We start from the raw sequence: 25,183 nt of genomic DNA on the forward strand, positions 1-25,183 counted from the left end.
ATTTGTATAGGTCTATACATTAGTTTCAAATTGTTGCTGTATCTAAGTACCACAAACTTAGTGTCTTAAAATAACACAAATTTACTGTCATATAGTCACAAATCTGAAGTGGGTCTTACTAAGCTAAAATCAAGGCATTAGTAAGGGTGCATTCCTTCTGGAGGCTCTGTTTCCTTGACTTTTCTAGCTTCTAAAAGCCTGTAAAAGCATGGACCTGTATTCCTGTATTCCTTGGTCCATGGTCCCTTCCCCCATCCTCAAAGCCAACAGGGTAGCATCTTCAAATCTCTGTCTTACTCTGACAATTCAGGCATCTTTTAAGAAAGATGCCTGCAGTTACATTCGGCCCATCCAGATAATCCAGGAATCTACCCATCTCAATGTCCTTAACTTCAACATATCTCTAAAGTCCTTTTTGCCATGTAAGGTGACATATTCACAGACTCTGGGTATTAGGATGTAAACACCTGTGGGTGGCCATTAGTCTGCCTAATACAGCCTGTCCTCTGGTGCTCAGTGATTCACAGTGCAATTACGCAGGATGGCTAAGCACCTCTGAATTCCACTGAGCCAAAAAAAAACATGCAAAGGAAGATACAAGCAGGCTGGAACCCCATTTCTTGTACCAAAATCTTCATTAATTTTCTATTGTTGTGTAACAAACTACCACAAATTTAGCAACTTAAAACATTACTGTTATTATCTCACAATTTCTTCTAAGGGCACCCATTGTATTCAAAGGCCCCTCCCACACTCCAGGTTAAGGATTATACAAAGATGTGACTCTGAGGGAGCCGGAATCATAGGGGCCATTTTAGAATTCTGCTTCTATCCGCGTGCTGTTGACACTTTTGGACAAGAGAAATGAACCCACTTAGAAAGAATGCGTTGAGTAAAAGAACAGGCTATTTTTACGCTATTAACTCTGAGGAGCACCAGCTTTTATAGGATAGGCAGAGGAAGGGATTTTACAGGATGTCTAGAGTGGTGGCAAAACAAAGCAAAACAATCAAGAGTTTTGCAATGGTAGACTAAGAAGGAAAGCATTTCATGGAAGGGGTAGGGTCAGCATTATCATCATGTACTGCAAGCATTTGCCTAAGAAAGAGCAATTACTGACCTAGGAGACAATCATAGTCTGAGATTTTGGCAAGGTCATTTGCACTGAAGGGGTGTTAGTGGAACAGAAGCCACACTGGAGACTGAGTAGCAACTGAAGTGGAAACAAAAATGTGTGGTCTGTTAAGATGATAATTATTTCATGATAATTAGGCTTTACACTTTGAAATAACAGTTGTTTTAATTTTTTTTTAAGAATGGAATGAGACATTATTCTTGCTAATTTTTTTTTTTCATTCAAACCTAAAAACGTAGCAAGTATATCTCTACCTTGTGGAAGTTGCGGAAAGACATACTGCACAACAACACTTCACTGTGGTCATTAATCAAGAGGTAGCAGCTATTACAGAGGAAAAAGGTTACAAAAATCCTAAAATGCAGTGATCAAATCATCTGCAGAAAAACAAACACATGCACACACACATGCAAAACCACTGTCATTTGGATAGTCTGTATAAAAGCTGTGATTTCAGTAAAAGTTTTGACAAAGATATTTTTGCTCTGTGGCTGTGCTTATATCTGCATCTCAAATAATTTGGATTGATATGATGTATACCCTCAGACTGGGATTTAAAGTAAGGATGATAATGGTGTATTGGAATTATTTTTTGTCTTTTATTTAGTTACTTAAAGAATATAAAGATGAAGATTGGGATATGGGCAATATAGTGTATACACTCACAAACAGACGCTGCCTTGAAAAGTACATTGCTTATGCAGAGAGCCATGATCAGGTAAATAAATATGTGTATAAACCATTCTGTATTTATTAACATACCTAATTATAAACATATCACAGTACAAATTTCTATAGTTTAATACAGTTAATGTAATGTGTTATCTGTCTATTTTATGTGACAACTATTCATACTTGAAAAACATTTTAAAATTATTTTATAGATCCATAAATTCCAGCTTCAAAATGCAGTACCACTTTTACCCTGCCAAACTGTAATTAAATGATTGTGAATGACAGTTTCAAGTGTTATCTTACATGTTTTCCTTTGTTGTCACGAGAGGAATGTTGGTGCTAATCCAGGTTAATTTTAATTTCCATTTTAGGTTTCCTTCTAAAGATTTTCTTTTATGCCTTTTCACAAGCTTTCATCATTTTTTCCCTCCGTCACTGAAATCTTTTGCTGATTGATCGCCCTGACCTCTGTCCCTCTTGATTTTAGTCCATCCTCTGTAATATAGTCCGAGGTATTTTCCAAAGGGCAAAGCTAATTTTGTCAACCCAGATCTTTTGGTTAAAGCTTCTCATTCACAGCCTGTCATATCCAGGCCCATGCCAAAGGTTATTCTCTGCTCAACCCTCCAAGAGTTCTATTCTTCAGTACTGTTAAATTTCCACCCATTCCTGAGTAGGTCAACCTTGCTCCAGTCTTGTATTTTTCCCCACACACCTGCAAATGCCTACTTCCCCTGGGAAGCTCGTGTAAAGACCTAATGCCCTGGCTCAGATATATTCTCCCTGAAGCCTTCATCCAGGTGTATAGGGAAAAAATAGTTTCCCCATTCTTCACTTTCTCATCACATTTTAAGCAGAAAATTTGTCTCTGATACCTTTGTATTTCCAGCCTTAGCACTGTGCTACTCCTAGTAGTCACTCAATAAACATAAATAAATGCAGGAAAAGGCCATTTAGTTACATAAAGCCTATGAATCATCATAAACAACATAAAATGAACTCCTTATACATTAAAAAGACAGTAAAACTTTCTGAAATTATTTGCAGTATATGTATTCAGAAAATTAAAGTTAAAACAATAAGCTCCTCTGGTATTTCAGCAGAAATTGACAATTTAAGGTAGACAGTAGTTTTTCAGGTGTCTCCTTTAACTGTTAAGAAAGTATAAGTAGACCAGAGGTCAGCTGCCAAGGCCCATGGGCCAAATTCTGTCTGCTGCTTGTTTTTGTAAAGGTAATTGGAATACAGCCATGTTCATTCACTCACCTATTGTCTATGGCTGCTTTTGAGCCATAATGGTATGTTTAAGTAGTTGAGACTGAGGAAGGAGCCCACAATGCCTACACTATGTACTGTTTGGCCTGTACAGAAAGTTTGCTCACTCATAAAGTAGACATATATTAAGTTTTACATCTTCCTAGTTGGGGCAGTACTTTCTTTTCAACTTAAATTGGCTGTGGAGCAGATCAAATAAATACCTATGAAGAAACCAGAACCAAAACATAACAAAATAAGAAATGAATAGTATTAATTTAAGGATGGAGGAATCTCTTGTCAAATACATAACAATATGAAAATTAAAATGCATGCATAAATTATATGTTTCTATTACAAACTCCTAGCAGTTGTAGCATGTTTTGAGCTCCCAATATATGTGTATTTTATATGAATGAATAAAAGAATAAATAAATGAGTGGAATAAACAAATTGAAGATGAAACTGGTAGGTTAATTTCATAATTTTTCTCCCCAAATGTACAGAAACAGTATGGATTTACCAATTATTTCATACTTTAAAGATCCACATAATTCTGCCTTGTATTACAAATTGTCGGGAATGTACAAAGAGATGCAAATTACCTAGTTCTTTCTATAAAAGCAAATGTATACTGAATTTTAAACCTGATAAAAAATTATAAATATGAATATATATGTGAAAATTGCTTAGAGATTAAAATAGGTTTATAAGTAAAAATATTTTTCTAAAAATGAAAATAATCGTACAGTAATAGGGTGAGGAGATTATGGTTTAGTCTCTATGTTTCACTATATATAATTTTTTGTCAATAAATAACACTTGGCATTAGTTAGCTATTTTTAACCGTAAATAATTCAGATTGTTAAGAGGCCTCTTCTGCTGCTCAGGGTGTTTCTGAGTTACCTGCCCCATTTGTCAACTATTATATTTTCATATAAAACAAACTAATTTTAGATTAGATGGCAAATATAATGAGAAAGCAAATTTTACATTTTAAGAAAAAGTTGTCAATTTGCTGCTGAAGGGGAGAGGGTCCATTGTAATATATTTATATACATATTTTATATATATAAATACATCTATATAAATATAAATGCATATACATATAAATTACTTTTAGGAAACTCTTCCATTCTTTCAAAACAATAAAATCATGATATGCAAGATATTTTTTAAAATCTATTAGTATTCTAATAGTTTAATGTAAGATTATGGGATTATATGACATCATGTATGTGAAACTTTTGAAAATTGTAAAGCACTATAGAATTTAAAGAATTCATTCACTTAAAAAATTCATTATTCAAATCCTAAAAAAAAGAAAAAATATCTGTTAGTATTCTCAACATTAAAATACATGTTTATTCTAACTTCAAAAAATGTGAAGCATCAGCTTATTATAACAAATATTCAGGTAGCTTATCATGAGCTTTTCACCAAGCTATTTTAAAAATGAAAGAAACATAGATACATGAGATCTCTCATGTATTTCACCAGCTCACCTTCAGCATAGTGACTGTTGGAAAATACATGAAATTAATATTAATTCACACACCTCTTCTGCATTGTTTCCATTCTGTATAATTACATGTTATTCTAGTATAAATCACAGCTGCTTAGTACCTATTATTTGCATTTATCTCAGTGACTTTTATTTTTATAGGCACTCGTTGGGGATAAGTCTCTGGCATTTTGGTTGATGGATGCTGAAATGTATACCAACATGAGTGTTCTAACCCCGTTTACTCCAGTTATTGATCGTGGAATACAGCTTCATAAAATGATTCGACTCATTACTCATGCACTTGGCGGAGAAGGCTATCTCAATTTCATGGGTAAGTATGAGCTGAACATATATCCAATCTGTGTTTAAAATGTTAACTAATATTATATATGACATAAGTTATGTAGAATACTTTGGTTTGGTTGTTCAGGTTTAAAATAGAAAATTATAACTTTATTTCTTTAAATCACTGTCATGTGTAAACTAAAAATTAAATTACTTTAAGATGATTGTTATACTAATACATGATGCAAAAGTAATCTAATGGCTGGTATTTTATTTAATATTGTTGTCAATAAGTGGGGTGAACTTTTTTAAACAGAATTATTATTCTGAATTTAATCATTGAGTTTATTATTATAGTGTTTGTAATACATTGAACATAAGAAGGATATAGTTGTCATGTCATAGCATATTGAGCTAATATTATTGGTCTTCTTTGAGGTAGTTGTATACCAGTATTCTTGTATTATAAATGTGGAAGCCAACGCCCAAGATATTGTGATGGACAAAAAAATATATTTGTTTTAAAAAATAGGAAAATATGAATATTCAAAGGTCATTGTTGTCTGAAGGATCTTGAATGATAAAATATAAAAATCAACTAATACCATCTTCAGTTCTATTTGGTCAACCATGACCATTTGAGTTTTAGGAAATTTCACCAGTTTTTAGGTTAGAGAGAGCTGGAAAGACTGGAAAATGCATATGGGAGACTGATATTTTTCTACAATAAAAGCTGTAGAGCTTCAGATTAATTCATTTCTATCTGAAAATTTTTATTAAAAAATCTCAGATTGGATTTTTAAAAGCCTCTATTGTTTGCTAACTTGAGATTAGGAAGCCAGACCCAATAAACCATACGCCAGATTTCACCCGTACAACCTGTACCTTTCAGTGCATCCCTCTCCTCTCAGGATCACCAAAATTTGTTAATATTCCCAACCTGTCAGGAAGTGGCCCTTATGACTGGTGAGACTGCACTTTGTCTTTCAGGCACCAGGCTGGGCTTCCTGGGTGGACTTTGCAGGCATTGTATTCATAAGTAAAGCCGGCCTCAGTTCCTAAAAGGCAACTAGTCCTCCTTCACACAATGAACATCATTCACGAGTATGACTTTTCCAGTAAGGCCTTAGTCGCACAGTTTATTCAATTATATCTTGATGAAAAGGTGAAGTCAATGAACTTAGGTAAACAACTATGTCACCATGTAAAGTGAGAGATTTTTTAATGTTTTATTTCATTTACAAAAGCAGCGTTTATTAAATTGTTGCAGTGTATATAGATATATTAAAAAGAAAATGAAAGAGCTTCCTTATATATGTGGAAACTAAAACAACTTTCCTGTTAGAGAAATAAAATCAAATAAGACCTCTGATTTCATGCTGTTAGTCCTGTCATTAATTCTTGAAGCCCACTGTATCTGAGAATTCTAGTAATCCTGACTTAGTTTACTGCTTTAGTCTGGAAGTTGTGTAAGCAGTATCAGCTCAGAAGCCTATAGCAAAGAGTTGGGAGTGTCAGTAGTTTGAGGTACCTGATAGAGTCCTTTTCCTGAGACTGTCCTTTGTTGAAGACAGTTCTAGCCTGTAGCATACAACAGAGCATCAGAGTAAAACAAAACTATCTGCAGATGACAGAGAATTAATGGCCCTAGTTAATTTAATATTGATAACTTTCAGATTAAAAAAGGTCTGATGAAAGTTCATAATGAGAACTGTTTCTTGAGTCTTGGTCAATATTTTCCCTGAGGGTAAAAATGGATCATGGACAGCTAAGATCTTAACACATCTCCAGTAACTTCATAAATTTTGTGAAATGTTTATATTAATATAATCTTAACTGTATATATTCAGCCTGAGGATGGCTAAAATGCTATTCTGTTTTGGAAACTCTTCCCATGGAACTTTCGATAGTAACACAACTAAATAAACATAATTATTTCTAGCATCTCTCTATAAGGTCTGTAAATTGAACATATTTGTGGTATCAAATATAATTTTGAAATTATTATTTGATACAGGACTCAAAGATCTTTTGAAGTTTTCTTCTTACATTTGTCCTTCAAATGGCTTATAATGTTTAACTCCAATATAGCACTTTTTAAAAATTGCTTCTGTCTCAATGTCTTTTCTAAATCTAGCATTTCTCTACTAACTTTGAAACCAGTAATCTCCAAAGTCTCTATAATTTCTGATTATTGATGTTGTTTTATGAAATTTGATATTTCCCCGTGAGCTATCATGACTTTAAATATTTTTTTCCACTTTCTGATCATGGCAGTCTCCTGCTGAATGGCTTCAATGGCTGCAGTGTCCTCCAGCTGACCTCTAAGCCTTGCATGAATGGTCTCCCATGGGTCTCCCCGTTGATGGCTCTGCTCCAGTCAAGCAAGCCTTCTCTCAGTTCACTGAATGTACCAACTTCCTTCCACTGTGAATTCTGTATATTTTTCTGTTCTCCCCTCTTGAAATCACTCTACTCAGATCCCCCCTGCCATACCTGACAAAATCCTTCATTTACAAATCTTTTTTCCTTAGAGAAGTCTTTTCTAAAGCCTCAAACTTCACTAGTTTTACCTATTATACATTTTTATATTACCCTATACCTACCTTTTGTGGCACATAACAAAATTACATTTTAAAAAACTATTAAATATATAGCTGCCTTGATACATTTAAAACTGAATGAAAATAGGGGTCATCTGTATCTTATTCACTATTATATCTTCATGAACTAGTAGCAATTAGCACAGTATCTAGCACATCACAAGACTCACATTTTTCTGAAAAAGGATATTTTATATATTTATATATATACGTATATGCATATATATAATTACCTTGTAGTTATTTTTAGCAGTAGTTCATTAGCTGCAATCACCAGTTGTAGTTTTAAGGAAAGTTATTTTTTTTTTCAAGTGGCATGTAAGAAATTAATTTTTAAAAAGATCAATTTAAGAAGTTCAAGACTGAGGAGCAATCTGGTTGTTTACTCATGTTTTAGGCATTTTAAAACTTACTAGCTTTCTGGAATTTTATTTCCCTCTAGTAGAGAAAGAATGATTTAAAAGAAGTAAGAAAACAACATACTTTTGCAGTTTTTCATTTAAATCTATTTACCTAAATTCATCAGGCATTTAGATATGTGTTCTGTTTATCAAAAATAATTAAGATCAATATGAATTCTCTCACAATGATACCAGTTTGGCTGATTTGTTTTATTTTATTTGTTTTTGTCTTATATACTCGTAATTTTGAGTTTAAAAAAATTCTTTCACTCTGGTTAAAGCCAGGGGAATATTTGCTATGATTTTTTTTTTTAATTTGCTAGGTTATTTTAATGATTATGAATAAATAGGTTTATATTTCCTATTATTCCATCATATCATCATATGAAAGAATCAAATATAGAAGAGGAGAGCAGGGATAGTTAAATTATTTTTATATTTTTATACCATTGATCATAAGAGAGTTATAATAAATATTAATAAAAGTAAATTTATATTGACATAGCATGCTATATTTTCTAAAACATTTTCAGATGCCTCATCTAACTCAATCTTCATAAAATTTTTTTTTTTTATACTGTCTGGCTTGCAAAGAAACGTGGGGTGAAAGAAGAATATTCAGGTACCTAGGTAGATGTTCCAAGTCCCATTTTACTAAAGCTACAACTCAGAGAGGAAAAGGGACACACCTAATATTGTACAGCTAGAAAATGACAGCAGCTGATTGTCTTTTTCTTCTATTTACAATGTGAAAAATTAGAAGTGAAAATTATTATTAGATCAGTGTATAGATTAGCTACCAAAATATGGTCAATAAATATCTTTTAGAGAAAAGGTAGAGCATAGTGGTTAAGAAAATGATCTCGATGGGAATCCAAGCTTAGCTGTGTGAGCTGGGTAAGGGGCATCATTACTCTGTGCCTTTGTTTGCTCAGTGGTAGAGTGGAGTAGTGCCTGCCTCAGAGGATTGTTTTCAGGGTGAAATGATTTAATACGTACACAAGACTTAGAATATTGCCAGGCACATAACTCATAGTTAATGTTTATTTAAATTTAATTTAACTTTAAGTTAAATTTACTATTACTATTTTTAATATTACTAGCTATTCCATTGACTATATGGGTCCTAAACGCTGACGTTTCAATTCCATCCAAGAGTGTTTCTTTAGAATCTTATCTGATGGTATATTGTTTAACGTAAAAGTTTCTTGAAATATTTAAGTCATTTCCTCTTGAAAACATCAGTAAAGGTAGTAATTCTTTGTTAAAAATCAAATGACATTTTCCTAGGTGGTATTATGTGGTTAATTATACAGAAATTAAGCCATTTCTGTAGTAAATCTCACTAAGAGTTAAGATTATTTTTTTTGTTTTTAATTCATAGTGATATCTGCTGAATGCTGATGCTAAAACATCTTACTTAACTTTCATGTATGAAGAGGTGTGATGTTTGCCTTGATGCTCATTTCTAGGATAAGCTAATATGATATTAATCAGTTAACATTTATTGTATATTATATGGTATCTGTGTATGAGTGTGTGTGAGCATTGTATAAAACTTAATATGTTTTTCTGGCCTACCTGTGCCCAGATTTATTTTACACAGAAAGAGGGAGGAAGGGAGGGAGCGAGAGAGAGAGAGAGGTAGATTGATATAAAGCAACTTCAGTTTAAAAAGTTAGTGAATTTGACATATATATCAATTTAAACTATACACTTAATATATTTATAACACATTCTAGAATGTGTTTTAACACAATTTATAGCATTCCTTCATGCTTCAGACATTTATATGTATCTACTATGTACCAGGTATTGCTAAGTGGTGGATATTCCTGGGTGAAAAAGAGTTCTTGCCCTCAAGGTCTCAAAACCCAAAAGGGGATCCAGACAAGTATCTCTGACCTAGTACATTCACTAGATACAGTGATAGAGATAAGCAGAGAATGTCATGTAAATATGTAGGCAACTGGGTTAAGAGATTAGATTGTTGGTGGAATTTATGAGCTGCTTCAGCCAGGCAAACATAGAAAAATAGAAAGGCACAAGAAAGCCATGTGACAAACTTAGGGGAAGTCTAAGAAGGAGTAGGACTGAAGCAATGGAGTGAGATTAAAGTCAGTTGGGAATATTAAACTTCAAATAAATGAAAAAACTGGGGCCTGAAGAAATCAATTTAGAGATCATTCATTGATTGGCAAGTTTAATGAAAAAATGTGGTTTTCAATCCCTTTAAAACAGCATGAATTCTTCAGTAAGAAACGCCTGGTATTGACTGATGGTTTACTAGCTTTATGGTTTTTTTTTTTATCTATTTGTAATATAACTAAAAGGAGACAGATTAGAAAAATAAGGCATGTGATTATTGATGATCTATGTGGATATGTCTATGCTATTTTTATAATCAGTGGTTATTTAATGTTTGTTGGTTAAAAATAAATATAGAATGAAAAACATCTGCTTTACACATAGGATGACCTCAGTGAATATATGTTGCAGGCATACCTTGTTTCACTGTGCTTCGCTTTATTGTGCCTCACAGATATTGTGTTTTTTACAAATTGAAGGTTTGTGACAACCTTGCGTTGAGCAAGTCTATGGGCACAAGTTTTCCAACAGCCTTTGCTCACTTCCTGTATCTATCCCATTTTCGTAGTTCTTGTAGCATTTCAAACTTTTTCTTTATTATTATATTTGTTATGGTGATCTGTGATCAGTGCTCTTTTTTTAATTGAAGTATAGTTGATTTACAGTATTATATTAGTTTCAGGTGTATAACATAGTGATTCAATATTTTTACAGATTATACTCCATTTAAACTTATTACAAAATAATGGCTATATTTCCCTGAGCTGTACAATATATCCTTGTAGCTTATTTATTTTATACGTAGTACTTTGTATCTCTTAATCTCCTACCCTTATTTTGCCCCCCCCCCCACTTCCATTTCCCCACTGGTAACCACTAATTTATGAGTCTGTTTCTGTTTTTTTATATTCATTTGTTGGTTTCATTTTTTAGATTCCATATATAAGTGATAACAGACTATTTGTCTTTCTCTGTCTGACATTTCACTAAGCATAATACCTTCTAGGTCCATTCACATTGTTGCAAATGGCAGAATTTCATTCTTTTTTATGTCTGACTAATATTCCATTGTGTGTGTGTATATATATTTTTTGTATCACATTTTCTTTATCCATTCATCTGTTGATGGACACTAAGGTTGCTTCCATATCTTGGCTGTTATAAACAATGCTGCTATGAACATTGGGGTGCATGTTATCTTTTTGAATTAGTGTTTTCATTTTCTTCAGATATATTCTCAGAATTGGAATTGCTGGATTGTATGGTAGTTCTATTTTTAGTTTTCTGAGGAACCTCCATACTGTTTTCCATAGTGGCTTCACCAATTTACATCCCCACCAGCAGTGTAATAGGGTTCCCTTTTCTCCACATCCTCTCCAACATTGGTTATTTGTAGACTTTTTGATGATAGCCATTCTGACAGGTGTTTGATGATATCTCATTGTGGTTTTGATTTGCTTTAATGTTACTACTACAGCTTGCCAAAGGTTCAGATGATGGTTAGCACTTTTTAGCAATACACTACTTTTTAAATTAAGATATGTACATTATTTTTAAAAATAATGCTATTACTATAGACTATAATATAGTGTAAATGTAACTTTTATATGCACTGAGAAACCAAACAATTTGTGTGACTCACTATATTGCAATATTCACATTATTGAGGTAGTCTGGAACTGAACCCACAGTGTTTCCTCGCTATGCCTATACCTGTATGTAGATAAACTGCTAAAGCAATTCAAAGAAGAAGAAACTGTGGTTAATGATATATTTTGCCCCATTTTCTGGTGGTTCTCTGGTTATCTTGAAGTGCTACCTTTTCCTAACCCAGCTTACTGAGGCAGAGGGAGTAGTCGCATGGCCTTGTCATGTGACTTGTCAGGAACTGCTATAGAGAGATGTGGCCAGGCAGGCAAATGGGCTACTATGTCCAGTAATTGTGTACTGGGAAAAAAACACCAGTACTGATGCTGCAGTATTAATTCCAGATACAGTTGACCCTTGAACAATGCAATTTTGAACCGCAAGTGTCCACTCACACATGAATATTTTTCAATATTTAGTACTACAGTACTACAAACTAAGTGGTTGGTTGGATCTACAGATGTGGAGGCACTAAGCATATGGAGGGCCAACTGTAAGTTACTAGTGGATAAACCTTGTCATTTTTCAAGAGTCAACTGAAATACCAAAATAATGCATTGATGGTATTCTTTATTAAAGACTGCTTAGAATTCTAGAAAAAGAGAAGAACCTAAGTATTTAATTCATTTAAAATATAAACATGTACATATTTTAAAATATCAAGTAAAGTATAAATTAAAATCTAAGTATTAAGCACATATCTTGCTGATTTAAAATATTAGCAGACACATGTAATCTTAAGAATCAGCTATCCAAACAAAATGGCGAAAATTTAATCTCAAATTTAAAAACTAAATAATATTATTTAATCATTTTTAAAGATTTGAATTACAAAAATAACGTGAATTTAAGTGTTGTCATCATCGAGTTAGTTCCAAGTCAGTTTCTGTGAAAAATTTTCTGGCTCTTCAGAAAGCTCTTTGTAATCCTATCCTAGACTGGGCAATGGTAGGAGAAGGTTACATTGGACAGCTAACTCCAAATATTTTCATTTTCACGTAACCAAGTGTCTTATAACTTGAAGAAAATCTTTTTAAGCAACTTGACTTCATTTTCTTGAGTTTCATCACATATAGATAGAGATTCAGATGCAGAGTGATCTGAATCACTTTCAGTACTGTCATGCTCAGGTTCCACTTGTTCAGAAAGCCTTTGAACTAAAGTAAGAATCATTCTTGCAACAGAAGCTTTGCTTTCCTGGTTACCATTTTCTTTTTCCTCCTGGGGACTCTATGTTATAGAATACCATTTTCTAAATGAGTACACCTTCATTCCATTAGCAATTTTAATGTTGCATGTAACTCTCTAGGTTTATCTCAAAACATAAATGATTCCAATTTCTCATTTAAAAAGTACTGAACTAGCAGGGTTAAAATCAACAAAACTAACAATGTTTCACTACTATAATATGGCATGGTAGTCCAGAAAACTGAAAACTCATGTTGTAATCATAAAATACATATTCCCCACGACATCAGCTGTTACTGAATAAAACTGAAATGTTAGAAATAATCTGGAATCATTGGGACTCATTGATTTATTCCCTCATTTATTTATTCACTCATTCAGCTAAACCAATTGTTTTCATGTCAATTTCTGGATGTAAGTAGAGTTGTGTGAAGGCAAAGAAGTTCATGCTTGATAGCTTTTATATATATTATCAGTGAAGTCATCATTTGAGAGTAGAAGGAGTAAGAGACTTTTGAGAAAAAAAGTAGAAGTATGAAATAGACATCTTCAGACGTGAAAATACTAGAGAACTGTAGTAGGATATCTAGGTAATACTGAATGCTCATTTGAGATTTGTAATCAAGATTATAAGCCAAATCAACCTCTTTGTTGTGTGACTTTTTTTTTTTTTTTTCCTAGCAGGCCATGGTTGATCAAGGGTTGGAATTTTGTCAGGCATCTGTCAAAAGAGGGAAGGGTTTTGAAAGTATTAGAAAATAGCTGATATTATAGAGAACCCATAAATCACTGATTCTCAGAATTGCACACTGGAATGACCTGGAGAGTTTCAAAAAATACTAGAAATTGTGATTGAATTGGCCTTGGCTATAGCCTGGGCTTTGGAATTTTTTAAAGATTCCTTAAGGCTAGGAAGTAAAGAGAGAATTCCAAGAGGATGTAAAAGATATAAGAAAGTTCTCTGGTTCTAGAACAGAAATCATAGAGGGCACAGTACAAGGAAGGGAAGTTGGGACAGATGATGGGTATGTGGTGAGTCCAACTGTCAGTGAAGGGCCAGTGAAGGACCAGGAGGCTGGACTTGGACTTCCCATAGCAAACAAGGCAAACAGGAATGGGGCTGCTTCTGGAGTTTTCCTGGTTGGTATTGAGAAGCTTTCCCAAATAGATTTTTATCAACAGATAAAATTTAAATGAGAAGCCTTTTCTACTTTTCTTATATTGTTTTCTCTATTTATAAACAAACTAAGATCATGACAATGGAGTAAACCGTTTTTTATTAACAGTGTGGTCATCTGGTATGCGTACATCTGTTTTTATTACTTTCTTGTTTAGGAATCTCATTACCATGATGTTTTCCTAGTTTCTGTAATGAGTGGTACCTGCAGAGAAAGAGGCATAATTACAAACTGGCAATTTTCTCTCTCAGCAGTATTATGAAATTTCCATTACTAAATTTGAAGGATTTTCTCAATATGATTATATTGTATTTTGACATTTGAAATTCTGTGGGACATTCTTTAATGAATATGTTACATTCTCCCTAAAGCCACAGGGAAAGTTGGATGGATTTTGTGTCAGTCTGCATTTAGTGATAGCTACATTATACTTCAGTGTAAAATGTGTGATCCTACTTCACATCTTCCATCTGTGATTGTTTAGTGTCAAACTTGTAAATTCTTCTTTTTTCTGATAGATAGGAATACAATAAAAATTTAAATGTCTTCCTGCTAAGTGCTGGAATTGAAGCAGTTATAAGAGGACAAAATACACTCTGCCGAACAGTAGGAGTGCTGATTTTTGGCATTTTCTCTTAGCTTGTTGAGGCAAGTTTACTGAATGTGACACAGCTAGGAGAAGTCTGTAAAACTGAGCTGTGAAAAACTGCAAAATTCTCAATATGAGCAGCTGTAAATGGCTTGAAGCCCTGTTAAAATGCTCAGAGACACAAATAGAATCTATTTAAAATGGCATAGACTTAAAAGTAATGGCCCTGATTTGATTCACAGCACACTGATAACCAATTTTGGCTGGCATTTAATGAGAACTTACCATGAGTACAGCATGGGGCTAAGAAGAAAGTACTGCTGCAGTTACCTGGGGGTCTTTAAAATACTGAACCCTGAGCCTCATCAACCTTTCACGCCAGAGTCAGCGATCGTGAGGCTGTGGCACTAGTGGTTTTTAAAAAAATCTCACAAAGTGATTTTAATTTGTGGAGATATATAACATAGAGATCCACTGATGGGAAGGAAATGCAAAAATGAAAGTTGGGCCAAAGACAGATCCAGACTGTGCTGGGATCACTGGGGGCTAGCTGAGGGACTCGCCTGTCCCTTTCCCGACGTGATTTAAATACCCCGCTCAGTACCAGAAGTGTTCTTTCTGACAGGTTAATTTTCACACAAGAACCTTCAAATCCTTGCTGACGATTATAACCTGGGAGGAGAGTCACTTTAGAGAAGTTCATCTTAACCTAGTGAAGAATGTTTCTGATGCAATTTATCCACATTTTTCTCTAGCCCACTCACATTGTTCAAGTTGAATACATCACACCCTTTACACATAGGAAAAGGGTCTACTAGTAATCTGGATGTTGAGAGGAAAACAGAAGCAATTGAACCTATGTGTCCTTAATTCTCCCTGTCTTGATCTTAGGGTAGGATATCTGTATAAGTCCCTGCATTGCTTCTTTTGGGGTCTCTGTGGTTGTCAGTGGTGTTATTGGGTGTGGTGTAAATGATTCTCCCTAAACTACTGTTCAGCTGGGCTAACCTCCTACTGAAGTTCCAAAGAAATGGTTAAAGCAATAAGATGAGACCCACTGCAGGACCCCAGTCTTTATCCATCTAAGCAAGGTCTGCTGCTCTCTGGTCATTTGCCTCTAAGCCTTTTACACCAGAAACAAGAATTTTTTTTCTCTCTGGTTTATTGCTCTAAAACTGCATCAGAAAGTAGAGATATTAATTATTACCGTTGGTTCAAATGTTTATTTCATTAGAGAGGCTTGCTGGGAAAATAAGATTGTTCTTCTGTGCAGAACATGCTAACCAATGGAATATTATTCCTCATGTGTTACGGATTTTTAGCCAAAACTTACCATCTAGGGCACTGACTTTTCTCCTGGAGAAGGTATATGATCATATCTTTATAAAGAAAGAAAATTCCCACATGTGGGAGACACTTATTTTTCTTTTCATCTCTCTCCTCAAGGCGAGATAATCACAAATAGGAAGTTCAACACGTAGGCTGCACAGCAGATTTCCTAATGTAACAAAACAATAAAGTGGGCCTGGACCTTAAAATAAGTCCCAGTGAAAAGAACAGAATTTTTTTCTAAAGTTAATATCTGAATTCTTTGCTCTTAGGCTACTACACACACAAAAACACACACACAAACACACACTGTATGTATACTGTGTGTGTATATGTATGTGTATGTTTGCATTATAACATTGAATGAACTCACTATCCACATAGCCCTGGGTTAAAAGTTCAGTATGTAAACTTCTCTAGCTCCATTGTTGAGTTGTAGATGGTTGAGTTTGCAGAATGGAGGAACTATGTAATTTAACATTATTTAGAAACATAGAAATTTCATCAAACCTTCTTTATTACTTTGTTACCTAGCATTTTAAAAGAACTCCAAAGCCTCACTTTATGAGCTTCAGTGCCCCAGAGAAGAATCCTCTAAATTCAGGGAGGCAGCTAGGTCCAGGATCCTCTGTCAAATTGCTCATCTTCCTAAGAAGGGAAAAAATAGGGTATTATCCTAGGACAGTGAGTAAAGATAAATTAATATATAATGGACATCATACCTAGCCCTGGATTCCTAATTTAGAGTTATATCTTTAACTAAGCCTCCCCCTGATCCAATCCCAAAGGCCCACCTGGGTGATAACCTCATCTTATTGGTGGAATCTGCCTAAAGGATATGCCAATAAATGAATAAGCATCCCACTCTCCCCCACTGGTCCCATGGTATGGATTTTCTTTATGTCACAGTATTTCTGCTGTGACGTTAGGCTCTTGAATCATTTCTCTGCTTTACTAATTCTCTTCTCTCCACTTTTACTATATAGTAAGCCTTGTTATTTGGCTCACAGCCTTTTAGAACTTTTCATAGGCTTCTAGAGGTTACCAAGAAACCCCCAGATCTTCCTTCCAAACAGGATTGATCAGAGAGTTTATTTTAGCTAAAAGACTTGAATGGCTGACTCTTCCGGTATTATTCAAGCAGGCTGTAAAAATCCTTATAACCATAGGATGCAAAAGGTGATTGATTATATATTACTAGAGCTGGTGAGCTATGTATGGCTGTCATCTCTTGGGATGTGATGGTGACTGCTCCAAACACAAATAATCTGCTCTGACAGCATTTCTCCTGAGCAATTTGCCAACAGGAGATAGGATTTAGAAGGTGAATTTCTTTGCCTATAAAACTTTAGATCATTATCTGAGTTTTAACTCTCCACCCCACATCACTCCCCCAAACAAAGCAGGATGGTGAAATATACACACTAATCTCAGTTAGTAGTAGAGAGATTAAATTCCTTGGGAAATATAGTAATTTTTCTTTTTCCTTTCTCACTGGAGAGACATAGGTTTCTCTTTGGGAATATATTTTCCTTGAGGGATTGGGGGCATGCATATTATTTGGGTGACTTGTCTTCATTTGACAGTCTTTGAACATGCTAGTCTTAAACTAGCTCCAATATCTTGAATATTTACCCTGAGCAAGGCAGTACAGTAAGTGCTTTACATATAAATACCTCATTTAAACCTGTGTTGCCATCCTGAGAGGTAGGAATGATTGCCTTCATTTCACACATAAAGGACATGAAATGTTAAGTGGCTTGTTCAGATCAATACAAGAGCCAGAATTTGAGCACAGCTCTGTCTGCCTCACAGTACTTCATATTAGCCAATATAATCAGCCCTCAGTTCCCGTGAGGGGGCAGGGATTGCTTCCAGGACCCTCAAGGATAGCAAAATCCAAGGATGTTCAGGTCCCTTACGTAAAATCACAATCACGCAGTACAGTCTTCTGTATCCATGGTTTCTGCATCCTGGGATACGGAGGGCCAACTCTATTATTATTTTACCTGAAATGTATGCTAAGATTGTCAGTGATGTTGGTAAATCTCTAGCTATAGACATCCCTCCAGAGGAGGTAAGTCAAAGAGGAAAATAACAAACCAAATTTTATATTGTGCAGCAATCTGAAACAAATCAAGGGAGAAAGTAACTTATTCTCAAATTTCAAGCCAGTCTTACAAATGACTTGTTAGTCTCCTATGCTTCCTTCATTCTACAGTGATTCAGCACCTACTGCCAGGTCAAGTACCAGCCTAGGACCTATCTTACAAAGAGAAGACGTAGGCATTAGCTCACGGAGCCTAGTGTCCAGGAAGGAGACTGACAAAGCCAGATAGCCGTAAGTGTGTTGGGTGATAAATGTCACCTTCAAGATCTGCATTGAGCAGTGTGAGTGCCCCAGGGAAGAACACTAAACTGATACTCGGGGGGAGGAAGTGGTGGGCTATAAGGGAGGGTGTCCTGCAGAAAGGGGGTTCAGTTTAAAGTGCCCCATTCCTCTCTATCCCGATCCTCTGTGAGTGTCCCTCACTGGAATGGTGACTACTAAAAGCTAAGAAGGTGAAACAAAATGAGGGACATATTAATTTAGGACATGAATGATGAGAGAGAGGCCAGGTCATAGAGAGCTATTGAAGGGTTTTACAGGAGACTGACATTGTCAGATCCACAGTTTAGATATGTTACTGGACTGAAAATGTGAGAGATAGATTTGAGGGGGCAGTGACCTCACACTAAATATAGCACTGCAAGATCTTCTGTCACTGGAGTTCTTTAAAATTGGTTTAAAATTGTAGGTCTCAGTTCTTTCCACACTATTCACATCAATCAATAAATTGGATGTATCTCTTGTGGATGGGTTCAAAATCATTTACTTCATTAAAAAAAAAAGATTTTTCTGAAGATTATGAGGAAAATAAAACTGCCATTTTCCAGAGCCATATGAATACTAGGATCCCTCTGATTATTGCCGCAAAATGAAAGAGAAATTTAGTTGTTAATTCCACCTAAGTTATGTAATATAAGGATAAAACTATCATTATATTATTTAGGTAAATTATTCTTACTGCATATTTATATCCAAAGTAATCAAGTAATAGTGCTTGAAATTTTTGGTCTATGTAGGTCATATAAAAGATACGTTTCTTTGTGCAAGTTTGAATCAACCTCTGCATTTTATTTCATAATTCCAAAATGATCCAGGTGCTTGATTTAAGCAGTTTTAAAAATATAGGTAGTATAGGTATAACTCACATTATGAAGTAACTATCATTTGGAAAAGTTTTCTTTAATTTAGAGTTTGAAAAATGAATAATTTGAGATGCAATTGAAAATGTGTTATTTTAAAGAATTCTGTAATATAGCAAAGAATTACCACCTGATTTGTCTTTCATGAAAACATTTTCATATCATTAAGTTACTTAAAGTAAGTTGTACCTGTAGAAGCATAAATTATAAATTAAAAAGAATGATAGCATAACTTTTAAAGCCGAAACAGTTCATAACTATATTATAGAAAGCCTACAATACAATAGTTATCTGCTCTTTAAAAACATATTTAGGAAATGTATTGAAAATTAACTAAAAATCTTATACTATTAAACTTTAAAAATGTCAACTTTCAGTTTTTATAAAGGAATTTTATGGCTTGAGAGAAACAATCCAGAAACTGCTCTGCATCTTTGTTTGTACGCCATTGTCTAATAGACCCTTATGAATTACTTTTTTTTTTTAAATTTATTTTATTTTTTATATTTTTTATTTTTGTCTGTGTTGGGTCTTCGTTTCTGTGCGAGGGCTTTCACCAGTTGCGGCGAGCGGGGGCCACTCCTCATCGCGGTGCGCAGGCCTCTCACTATCGCGGCTTCTCCCGCTGCGGAGCACAGGCTCCAGATGCAGTCTCAGCAGTTGTGGCTCACGGGCCCAGCCGCTCCACGGCATGTGGGATCTTCCCGGACCGGGGCACGAACCCGTGTCCCCTGCATTGGCAGAGAGATTCCCAACCACTGCGCCACCAGGGAAGCCCCCATGAATTACTTTTAATAAGAACTAGTGGGGCTTCCCTGGTGGTGCAGTGGTTAAGAATCAGTCTGCCAATGCAGGGCACACGGGTTCGAGCCCTGGTCTGGGAAGATCCCACATGCCGCGGCGCAACTAAGCCCATGAGCCACAATTGCTGAGCCTGTGCCCTAGAGCTGGAGTGCCACAACTACTGAAGCCTACGCACCTAGACCCTGTGCCCCGCAACAAGAGAAGCCACCGCAATGAGAAGCCCATGCACCGCAATGAAGAGTAGCCCCCGCTCACCACAACTAGAGAAAGCCTGCACACAGCAATGAAGACCCAACGCAGCCAAAAATAAATAAAATAAATAAATTTATTTTAAAAAATAATACCAAATAAAATGAAAAATGATTTTTAAAAAGTTAAAAAAAAATAAAGGACAGTGATCAAGCAAAAAAAAACTAATGACTGGGTGGGGCAGCGAAATGGGGAGATATTAGTCAGAGGGTACAAAATTTCAGTTATAAGACAGGTCTGGAAATCTAATGTACAGCATGGTGATTACAGTTAATAATAGTGTACTATATACTTGAAAGTTGCTAAGAGAGTAGATCTTAAATGTTCTCACTACAAAAATAAAATAGTAGTTATGTGACCCAATGGAGGTATTAACAAAAGCTCTGGTGGTAATCATTTTGCAATATATAAGTACATCAAATCAACACATTGTACACCTTAAACTAATACAATGTTATATGTCAATTATATCTTAGTAAAGCTGGAGGGGGTGCCTGTGATTAAAATAAAGACACTTGGAATGTGAAGGAATTAAAAAAAAAACCCAAAAAACTAATGATAGGTGTTTGAGCTTCACCAACATACACAAAACCACCATCATTCAGAGGTTCCATTTTGAGATGTGCTGAGATGACCATTTGGGGATGAAAAGATGACAAAAATAAAAGTTTGAAAACCTATATAATCCACACCTTTTCAATACTTTAATCTTACATACATTATGATTATATAAAGGTCATAAGTGAAAGTTTCATGTTATACTTGATAACACCTTTCCACAAACGAGAAGACATTCAGATATCTTGGATTATTCCAATATATTGTCTATAGTTTAATAAAAAATATCAATTACATTATGTAGTTAACAATTCATTCCACATTTTATATTTTCTTTTCTTTTTCTTTATTATAATGTAAAAATGCTGTGCATTTAACATATTGTTTTAAAGATCAGCTTATTTTATGCCTAGCTATAGACTTTAAAATAGTAGTATGACAGAACTTAATTATTACATGTTGAGCAAATAAACATTTATAACTCCGGTACATTTTGAAAAATCCATTTATTGACTTTTTGAAAGGCATTTTATTTATTAAAGCAAGGTCTTCTGAAAGCTATGTGAACTGATAGGACTCTCTCATTTAATTAGGAGACTTTTAAATTCTGTGTGTATATGGACTCTCCTATAAATGAGGCCAAAGAAATATTAGCAGAATAAATAAGTAAAAATAGTCAAACATGTTCTTTTGCTTGCAAGGTTGGAAAGCTACTGTTAACGATATTTGTTAGTCACTCCCAATATTTTTAGAGCCAGACTTTTCTTTTTTTTCTGTCTTCTTCTTTTTTTAATCTTTATTGGAGTATAGTTGCTTTACAATGTTGTGTTAGTTTCTGCTGTATAACAAAGTGAGAGCCAGACTTTTCTGACAGCTCCTAAAATGAGCTTCATGGGAATAAAATCCAGGGGGCAGTGATCACATGTACCAGGTATGCTCTTTTTATATACTCTTGGAAGATGTATAATCAAACGATTCCTTGACTACCTGATTCATACAGCATGTGCCTTCTCTACATGGAGAAGTATGCATGCACTTATTTTCAGCAACATGCCTATCTTCCTGGTTTCACAAACATGCCTTATTCATGCATTCTCAAGAGGGTGCTATCACCCCAATGGGGGTGAAAATTGATCCTTAAGGGAGGGCAAACAAAACTTAGATATTATAATCGTTATTGCCCTCCAGAGCATCATAGCATATTTAAACAGATATGCAGTAGGTCTGCAGTATTTAAATTTCACGGGGTGGAAGCAATTAGGAAAAAAATGTCTTAAAAGGCTTGTGTGTGTGTGTCTGTGTGTGTGTGTGTCATAGGTCAGGGGGCAATAATGACAAAAAGGTCAAAAAACACTGTATTATTCATCGTAACTCTAGGCCTTCTGTTCAAGTGTCACCCAGTAGATTCTGTTTATCTCAAAGTATCAATAGTATCTCAAGGATAATTGTTTCAGTTTTCTAGTTTGATGTGTAGATTCTACTTTTAGGGTAGACACGTGAAAAGTCCTGGCTCAGCCATTCCCATGTAACTAAATGTTCTTTTTGTAAAATGAGGCAAAGACATTGGCCTCATATTCTTCCTAACAGTGGTATTGATGACAGTTCTTATTCCCCTGGAAGATATTTTTCAAGTAGCTAAAAAAGACGGGATTTAAGTTTTAAATATTTTTGAAAGAGAAAAAAAAGTTTTCAATTACCGCCAGCCTACTTCCAACTTAATTCTTTTATTCTTTTCCACTTTTTTTCTTTTTCCCTTGCCAATATATGCTGCCCCCGACTAAATGAGGGCAATAGTTGCCTGAGCAAATATAACATCAAAGGCCAGACAACTTAAGATAAAGAGCTGAAACTTTTACATTCTAATTTTTCTTCCTATAAGACACCCATCATATTTTTAGTAAAAGACAAGGATATCTGTTCATATTTAATCAGTTGACTTTAAGGTCATAAGTTTAAATTGGAAAAAAGTTCTAATATCTCTATATTGTTCTATGCGTATTATGAAAATTATTTATTTTCTTGGATAAGAAAATAATATAATCATTATACACATTAGTATTTAGTATACTGAAATCCATTTGTATTCATAGTTTTGTTTCCTAAAATCAGTTTCTATCTATGTAACTAACCATGGGTACATAAAACACTTGTTTCCTTATGAGTCAGGAATATTTTAATATTTGTTTTGTCTTGAGGAGGTTAATTGGAAAAGGCAGATATAATTATTATGACTTACTGATAGAAAAACAGAATTTTTGAATTTTAATGATTAGAAAAAAAGTTTGCTGTTTTCTGACCCTTATCACAAGATGTTTTATACCAAGCAGTATTTCCCCTGCAACTTGATGATATATACTTTAGTGACACCTAAATTGTTTTTGTTTTTCAACTGTACTTAAATAAAACAATAAATGTCTCCTTTTATAGTGTGGCTAAACATACAATATCGACAGTAAGCATTCGACTGGAAACAGTTCTTTTCACCATGATTTTTATACACATTTGTTTTAATTATTTTGATAATTATAAAATAACTAGGAAATGAATCTGAGAAACTCTCAAAAACTCTTGAAACATTGCTTTAAAATGTACATTTTTCAAATTGAGAAATAGGTTACTAACCTGTGAAACTAACTAGTATTTTTATCCGTTTCGCTCTACTTTGGCAAACTTCATTATATAGTCATGTGTGTTAACCCCTCCTTCTCATACTCTTTGGCCCACTCAAACCCTTGTAGGTCTCCCACTGCCCTCTCTACGGTCTGGAAACTCTGGTTTCTAAGGCCATCATTGACCTGCGGGTCTCTGCACCCTACTCCCTGAACTCTCTTGATCACCTGGTTCCCTTTGACACATCCCTCGTGTCTTCCTTCCCTGCCTTCCTTGTTCTGTCAGCCATGACCCTGTCTCCTTCACAGTCTCCTTTTCACCTTGTTTCTCTTTACAATGTACGTACTTCCTCAGGGGTTGTCCTGGGCCTCTTTTACTTTTTCCCTACTCTTTCTTTCTCAGAGAGCTCATCTACTTTTAGGCTTTGTCCATCTCTTTAATTCAGATAATTCCCCCAATCTACATCTCAGAATCGAACCTTTTGTTCTAAACTACAAATATAAATTTGGAAACTGCCTGCCTGAGATCTCTACATGGTATCTTGTTGGCTCCTCAAAGTCACTGAATCCAAAACTGTAATCATCCTCCCTACAAATTGTGATGCCTTTCAAAAATTATTATTATTATAAGTATCATCATCTCTCTTCTAGTAACCATGGCTGAACTCTTGAGTCATTTCAGTTGCTCCTTCCTTTTCCTTGTCTGTAACATTCAGCCAGTAACCAAGTCACAGCATCCTTATTCTTCATTTTCTTTTTCCTGTATATACTCCTATGCCATTTTTCTATTAATATTGCATTTCTTTAAACTTCTAAAGTTTATAAAGCATTTTTGCATGCATAACTTCACTTAGTACAACCAACCTGCAAAGTCAGTATTCTTTTTATAATTTTCATTGTGAGGCAGTATAACACAATGGTTATGAATTCAAGTTTGGAGACAGTCTGCCCACATTCTGATCCTGGCTGCTTTACTTCCTAGCTGTATCATCTGTGGCACATTACTTAATTTTTTGGAACTTCACCTTCATCATGTCATAAATGGGGATTATAATGATACCTATCTTACTGGGCACTTGTAAGAATTAAAATATTTAGTGATGTTGTCTTTGGAATTATGCCTTGCATGTAATAAGTGTTTAGTAAGTGTAAGATCTAACTATATTACAAATAATGAAAAGTTATACAACTTGAGGTTATATATTGTGACAGAGTACTAAAATTCATGTCATTTGTTTCTATATCCCATGTTTTACTCACTGTACACACATAATTTTGCCTATTTTCTAATTTCTATAAGAGAAATTCTTTATTTACTGAAGACTCGACTAGGTTATAGTCAGAAAATTATCTGAAAGCGTAAAACTACAATGGAATTTGTGGTTATATAAGTCAGTTAGTAGAGTTTACCTCTTAATATGTTTTCACTTTGTGCTCCCACTGTTCCTATACAGTCTTTTTTTTTAAAATGGGTCCCAGGAATAACATTAAAACAAATATGTATATATTCCTGGATGGTTGTTTAGAATGTCTGCTAAGTTATGAATATTTAGGTATTCCATGAGTCTTGACATCTGTCATTTGGAATGTTAAAAGATTCTTTTTCTCCTCTGAAAAAGACAATGATTTTCCGTAAAGTTTCAAGAAGTTTTGGGACAACTTTGACACAGTATTTATATACATTCATGTACCAATTTGTGAGGGACTGTTGAGCCATGATTCTGGATGCTTATTTTAATATATTTTTAGTGTAATTAGAGTCTCTTGGATATTTCTTTACTCTTTAGGCAAGCTATAGCATTTATTTCTGAATAGCTTTCTTCATATTATTTAAA

General features: G+C 34.6%; 1 protein-coding gene across 1 annotated transcript in view; it reads left to right on the top strand.

Moving 5' to 3' along the window:
- GBE1 (1,4-alpha-glucan branching enzyme 1) overlaps positions 1–25,183 on the top strand; it is a 283,524-nt gene that overhangs the window by 205,879 nt on the left and 52,462 nt on the right. The window contains exons 11-12 of the mRNA XM_036851650.1: positions 1,743–1,853; positions 4,731–4,902. Coding sequence (XP_036707545.1) covers positions 1,743–1,853; positions 4,731–4,902 — 283 coding nt within the window. The remainder of the gene's footprint in view (positions 1–1,742; positions 1,854–4,730; positions 4,903–25,183) is intronic.

The sequence above is a fragment of the Balaenoptera musculus genome, chromosome 4 (genome assembly GCF_009873245.2).
Source record: "Balaenoptera musculus isolate JJ_BM4_2016_0621 chromosome 4, mBalMus1.pri.v3, whole genome shotgun sequence".
Classification (NCBI taxonomy): domain Eukaryota; kingdom Metazoa; phylum Chordata; class Mammalia; order Artiodactyla; family Balaenopteridae; genus Balaenoptera; species Balaenoptera musculus.